Source organism: Wyeomyia smithii, chromosome 3 (genome assembly GCF_029784165.1).
Source record: "Wyeomyia smithii strain HCP4-BCI-WySm-NY-G18 chromosome 3, ASM2978416v1, whole genome shotgun sequence".
In the NCBI taxonomy this organism is placed as follows: domain Eukaryota; kingdom Metazoa; phylum Arthropoda; class Insecta; order Diptera; family Culicidae; genus Wyeomyia; species Wyeomyia smithii.
In genome coordinates, this window is record NC_073696.1 from 172,192,054 (window position 1) to 172,199,296 (window position 7,243).

The window sequence follows — 7,243 nt, forward strand, 5'->3', positions numbered from 1 at the left end:
TTTGTACAAAATAAGTGACTTTATTCTCTAGCAAGAAATGCGCGTAGTATATAAATACAGTTTACACAAAATTAATAACATAACATCTAACAAGTACCCATGAACGCTATTTCCGGAAAACGTAAATTGGTCTTCTAAATCCTTTAATTGAATGCTCTGCAACCTTAAGTTCAAAAAAATCAATAAATCCGACTTCACTACTCGTTAGATAAGAGTTAAAACTTTCAGGTCGAAGCAAAATGTTTTGAAAGTTACTGAAAATAGTGGTGGTCAATTTTTTCTTTTGTTTGTAGCTGCTCCAGGGCTGTGCTTCTAAAATAAAAATGCCACCCTCTCGAAGCTGCCTATATACACGCTTGAAGGCCAACTTTAGACCGCTATCTCCAAAATTTAGGTGTATCCATTTAGTAACCGACAAGCATAATATAACATCAAACTGAGGCTTCTCACTATTTAGCAATTCTTGATTTTGATAGACGTAGTTGGCTTTCCGAAATTCAACTGATGTCAATGGTGTAGGGTCGATTCCTTTCACCATACATGATTTTAGATTTTCCGCCAATTGACGACGTGCATTTCCTATTTAAAATGTAGTTACTAGTCCAGTTATTATAACAATAGAAATTGTAACTTACCTATTAGAGCCCCATCAATATCTATTCCCACCACACTGGCTGGTTTGCAATTTTGTGCAATTAAAATAGTAAGAGACCCATTGTTGCAACCAATATCCAGTATATGTTTGCCAGTAATTAGCTGTTTATGAGCAACGAATGCTATTAACCGAACGTCTTCTTCTGGTGTTTTCAGGATGTTTCGATATCCGTAATACCGGTCATAATTTCCATAGAGAAATACTTTCTTGCGTACGTTTACTTCCTGGTGTTTGCAACTTTTTTTTCTGATAAAACCATCTAACAGCACGGTCTAATACAAAAATAAAAATTTATTAGGGAATCACAACTAACAATAAAAAATTGAATAAATAAATTTTCAATTATTATAATTATTTTAACGCTGCAAAACGCGATGAAAAACATACGAAAAGTCGCACTATTCCAGAAATCCAAAATTAATTTTTTTAATTTCTTCGCTCAATCATCATTTACTAACAGACTTTCGATTTTTGAATTTCTAATACAAGTTAAATGCCTTTTATGAAAATGCTAACTTAAATTGAATGCCACATACAATATGAACGCAAATTTTCGTTGAAACACACTATATGTACTTACCGAGGCATCCTTGTTAACACCACCAGGACGATTCTGCAACTTTGTTTTAATTTGTTTATTCTCCATCCTATTTTGTAATTATTCTAGTCTGATGTAGTGATGGGAAACTTATCGATACTTATCGATAATATCGATAAATGCTGGACATCGATATTATCGTTAACTTTTGACGTTAACGATAATTATCGATATTATAAGGGTGAGCACAAGGCAGTGCGGCTGGTTACTGGAGGAGACCCAAAAGAAGAAGACCTCACCTACCCTACCCCAGGAGTTACTTTTGCCGCTAGGTATTTGTTGGTTGCTGCTATTCGACAAGATTAAGCATTGTTGGGGGTGGTGTAAAGGTTCGCCCCGGGTGTCACTGAGTTTCTGAGAAATAATGGTAATTAAAAAGGTATTTATAGTTTTTAGTTTCCTAAGAACAGATGAATTCGACAGCTTAGTACTGGAGAACTTCAAAAAAATATCCAAACTTTTTGCACCATCTCATAAAAAGCAATGATACGAAATTGTAATAAAATGCATTTTCTTTGGCTTGCCAACTCTCATAATATGATAGACATGCATAGCGGCAGTCTATTGGTAATTCTCTGGTAATTGTTTAGTTTAACTTGGAACTGTTTAAGTTTAAAGTATCTGTTACCCAACAAACAATTTTTAGTTCCAAAAAAAATCCAAATCAACGAAATTGCTGCGCCAGAAAAGTATCCTGATTTATACAGGGGGTAGACAAAAAAATTGAGATAAATTAAATTCTCTCGAATTTTAAATGGCCAGAACTTTACGAAAAATGAATCAATTTTGATAACCGGTTTCATTTCACTGGAAAACAGTATTATATTAGTATTACTTGGGTATTTGGTGTGACCAACCTACACCTAAAATGTTTCGGATTTCAAGAGTGTGTGTCAAAGTGTACATTTTTGCAACGCATAGAACGTTTTAGGCAACTAAATTGTTTATCTAAAATACTTCATTTAGAAAAATCAGAGATCACCGATAATTTCTAAAATCATTTTTTGTTTTTAAAATTATATTTATTTCAGATTAGGATATTAAACTCATTTTTTTATATTTTTGAAGGAAAGTTCAGATAATTTTTACTACACGCTCGGCCGTTTTTACTCTAAATTGGGTAAATTTTGACTCAATTTCGTTAAAAGTGAATCTACCCTAAACAGAGTAACCATATAGTTACTCATTTTTGAGTAGCATGGATAAATGTCAAAAACTGAGCACTATTTACTCTTTAAAAAAAAAAGCATGAATTAGCCAAACTGAGTAACTGTTACTCAGTTTCGTTAATTTGACTTCCCTACGCAAAAGAAAACAATAGGAAATTCGGAAATTAAAATTTGAAAACAACATAAGAAAAATTGTTAATATGTTATAGATTTATTTCCCATCAAGTTACCTAATTATTATTATTTTATATCATTTCCATCTTTCGGATTGCTTCGCGTAAAAAAGCTACAACTCGGTACAAGTATCATGGAGACAAAGCCCAGTACTAGGGAGAGCCCAAATGTGGATAAATCAGCGCTGTGTTTATTGTCCGGTGTTAGAGAGGTGCCCACGTATTTAACTTCAAGATTGCTTCCATCCGAGCTTGCATCGTACAAGGAACGAATTCCTTCTGGTATTACTGTAAGGGCCGTTCCCACCAACAACCTAGCACCAAACATATACACATTTTTAGTTTTCCCTCCAACAGCATCACGATTAACAGTATACTTCCAGCTATATAGGAACCAACTAGTATTACAAAAAGAATAAGCATTACCGTCTCATCCATGATTGAGGAATATGGATCTGAACACTCAAATAGCTTGATCAATATGTTACAAAATCAATGTAACAAAAACAGAAGTTATTTGAACAAGCGGACGTGTCCGATGTTTTTATGAACTCATTCTTCGCGTTTCGTTCCCTCACTACTGCAGCACACACTTATATGACTTGTGGCTCATATTTCAAAGAGCGGATTATTATTTTATTGTAAACTATTCGTTGCAGTACTTTCAAAACTAAATCCATGTACGAATAAGCGAAACAAACAGGGAACTGTTAAATGCCTAGCTTTTGTTTACAGCGAACTGATATAAAATGAACGGTTACCCAAAAGTGAGCAAAACAAAAAAATACGAAAACTGGGTGAAAGTTACTCAGTTTCGTTAATCAATATTACTCATTTTTTGACATTTTGAATCAAAATACGAAAGTGAGTACTTTCTAACCAATTTAGAGTAAAATTGAACGAGCGTGTAAGGAAAAGGTTCAAATACAGTTAGGTTTTCTTGCGCGGGGGATACATGCCTCGTGAAAAACCATTCAGAAATCCGCTTGAAAAACCGCTTTAATTCAAAAATTCGCGTAGAAAACCACGTTAATTTGAAAATCTGCATAAATAACCTTTAGAGAAAATCCGCGTGAAAATGAAAATGTGAAATTTTCAAACGCAAGTTTGCAAAGTCGCTTGGTTTAATAAGACCTATACACCCACAATGTTCGATTGAATTCTGCTAGAGTGCTGCAAGCTCAAAGAAAATTAGTACCCAACAGGGAAAAAACCACCAAAGTCAACACCCATACTTAATAAATTCATACCTCGTTGATTCCTTGGCGAATTTTCAATCTTTGGCTACCATTGAACCCGAAATAAATTTTGATTTATTGACAACATATAAACCTAAGTGAAACAGAATGTCAGAAAAAGTTCTACGCGTTGCAAAAATGTACACTTTGGCACACACTCCGGAAATCCGAAACATTTCCAGTGACCCTTGGTCACGTCCAGTTCTCAAGTTATTTCAGGAAACTAGGACAGTTTTCCAGTGAAATGAAACCTGTTTTGTCAGAATTGATTCATTTTTCGTGAAGTTTTGGCCATTTAAAAATTGACAGAATTTTGCCTGCTTCAATTATTTCCCTTATTATACAACCTTCAAAATGAACTTCGGATTGAAACTAGTGCTGGGACTATTCGGATTAAAATAACCGGATATCCGACCTCGGATATCGGACAAATATCCAAATTCCGGATCAATCGGATATCCGGATATTATCCGACAGGATATCCGGATTTTCGGATAGTCGAAAAACCGGATATCCGGATATTGTATCCGAACATAGTTTAATGAGAATTATGTAAATAAATACTTACGAGGGGATGGGAGATTGTGGAAAAAGCCATTTTTTGCGTTACATTTCATTCGAACGGGCCTAAGAGCTACGAAAAAAATCCGGATATCCGGATAGTATATCCGGATATCCGACTATTCGATTACCCGTATCCGGATCTCCGGATATCCGGACATCCGAATAGTATTCCTTCACACATCCGTGATCCGAGCTTCGGATAACCGGATCACGAATATATCCGGTTAAAAGTCCCAGCACTAATTGAAACTACTCCGTAGAAAGCACTCCCGGCGTAAAACCCGAAGACTTTCCAAAACAAACTGTTTAACTCGTCCGGTTGTTTGAATTTTCATTCGCAGTGTCGTAAGATTTGTCATTTGCGGCAATTCGACAGTTAGCCCATACATTTACTGTCACATTGACGTCAACGCAACGCAAACGTATCCATTTGTCAAATAACATTTGCGGTAAAAAAATGGACAAAAATTGCCGATTTTTCATGGGTTTACATTTTAATCGCACTGACGAAACTACTCATGCATCATCAATCATTGTAACCCATGAGTTAGCAAAAAAATTTGACAGCTCTATCAGTCAAACTCTAACTGTGAGGGCGAAAAAAGTGAAGCTACTCCTTTCAGAAGTGTGCGCGTTCAAAGAACAGTACCCCGCCGCGTCAAAAACGGACATCGTGCGGCACTTTGTGGACGCCGGGTATGCCGGTTCTGGCATCTACAACATCTTGACTCTATTGGACTACGATCAGAGCATCGAAAGAAAGCCCGGTTCCGAACGGCCAACGACCCTGAGCGACAAGAAGCTTCAAAGGATGCTTAAGAGGCAGACCGAGGGAAAAGTGGCTAAATCGCTGCGTGCACTTGGCCGAGAGGTTGGTGCATGCTCTAAAACAGTGAAAAAGTATCAGGAGAACATGGACATACATGCAGAAAGCGGCAGTCCCGTCCACCGGTCTCGGAGCTGCAGGCAATGACGCAGCGACAGCGGTTGAATAAGATGGTCAAGTCGATTTTCCCGGCGAATCGCGACGTGGCAGTGGTATTGGACGACTAGACCTATCTTACCCTGGATGGCAATGACTAGCAGGGCTCTTTGTATTTTACCTCCCCCACGAAGGAAGTGAGCACCGAGGTAAAGTTTATTTCACAGACCAAGTTCCCCAAGAAGGTGCGGCTGTGGCTGACAATCAGCGAGAAAGGGATGTCAAAGTTGCTCTTCTTTCGCTCCGGGCTGGCCGTGAACGGGGAAATTTAAAGTACGAAGTGCCTGACAGAAGTTGCGTCGTTCATCAAGAAATACCATAAGCGCGAAGACACGGTGTTCTGGCCAGATTTGACGTCGGCCAACTACTCGAAGCGATCGTTGGAGGAGATGGAGCGGCTGAATATCGCTGTGGTACCGAAGTCGGCGAATCCGCCCAATGTCCCCCACCTGCTTCCCATAGAGAATATCTGGGCAAACTTGAAGCGCAAGATCTATTCCAACAACTTTGTCGCGAAAACGGAGGGAGAATTAATAAAAAAAAAAACGAAGAAAGAGCTTAAAAACATGGCTACACGCATGTTTTCGTCCGCCATGGCGAATGTTCCGGTTAACTGCCGAAAGGCTGCACGCAAGGACGTAATATTTTTTTTGCGAGGAAGCTAACATGATAACCTTCCATGGGAAATTTATCCAACTCAATTATCTGTCATAGTTTTTTTTTTCATCACCATCTGAAATAGTTTTTTTCTCACCATCTGAAAAAAAAAATTTTTACCGTAAACGTCATCTGTCAAATTATCGATACTTATCGATAATATCGATAAAAGCCCCGGAATTATCGATTGTTATCGATGTCTGTTTTGGGCGATATTTCCCATCACTAGTCTGATGTCTGATTATAAAGGTCAGAGTCTATGTTTATAATATAGAGTCGCGCAAAGATGAAACCAAAGGAACCAAATCAGTGTCAAACGAGGGTACCAATCGAGCAATGTAAATAATTAAGGTGATAAAGTTGGGAGTGGAAGAAAACTGTTGTAATTAAGCGTAAAAAAAAATATGTGTTTTTCCGAAATTTTACTACTCATTTTAAATCCAATATTAAACCTGTAAAAATAAGTTGTTGTACACTGGTTCAGTTAAATTTAACAAAGCATCACTGGTGTAATCTTTCAAAACTGTGTACTTTGTGAAGAATTACAAAAAATGATATTCGCTTATGCATGGTGAAAAACAGAGCTGTACGGTACAAAAACTGTGTTGCCGAAACGATAGATTTTTTCTTTGCGCGACTCTATAGAAAGAGAAAATCTATCGTTTCGGCAACACAGTTTTTGTGCCATTCGTTGCCAAGATAAATACACAGTTTTGAAAGATTACACCGGTGATGCTTTGTTGAATTTAACTGAACCAGTGTACAGGTTTAATGTGGATTAAATGTGTAGTTAAAACTTTGGAAAAACACATATTCTGTATCACGTTTAATTACAACATTTTTCATCCACTCCTAACATTATCAACTTGTTTATTTACATTGCTCGATTGGTACCCTTATTTGACACTGATTTGGTTCCTTTTGTTTCATCTTTGCGCGACTCTATATTATACACATAGACTCTGCTAGAGATACTCAGAGAGAGAGAGATAAGCGATGAAAAAAACCACCAATTTTGCAACCAGGGGTGACATTGCGCATTTCGCTTCGAGTAACTCGAATCGAGAGAAATCAAACTCGTTTCGAGGTGGAGTTGGTATTGCGTATTATTTTCGACACCCCAATTTTATTGCAGTTTATTTCGAGCAAACATTGACTCGAAAATAAATGTCAGATTTGTCTAGTGGCTGGACAACTTTATTTTCAT

General features: G+C 37.3%; 1 protein-coding gene across 2 annotated transcripts; it reads right to left on the bottom strand.

Annotated features, from left to right (window-relative positions):
* On the bottom strand, positions 1-6,599 carry LOC129729222 (probable RNA methyltransferase CG1239). Of its 2 annotated transcripts, XM_055687720.1 has the most exons (4): positions 6,262-6,599; positions 1,236-1,318; positions 636-927; positions 1-579 (listed from the first exon to the last, which is right to left on the bottom strand). In XM_055687720.1, the coding sequence occupies exons 2-4, from the start codon at positions 1,299-1,301 to the stop codon at positions 107-109; spliced, it is 831 nt and encodes a 276-aa protein (XP_055543695.1). In that variant the 5' UTR covers positions 1,302-1,318; positions 6,262-6,599; the 3' UTR covers positions 1-106. The 2 variants fall into 2 exon arrangements, with proteins under 2 accessions (XP_055543695.1, XP_055543694.1); XM_055687719.1 differs by lacking the exon at positions 6,262-6,599 and having other exon boundaries at positions 1,236-1,365.
* Between the last annotated feature and the right edge of the window lie 644 nt (positions 6,600-7,243).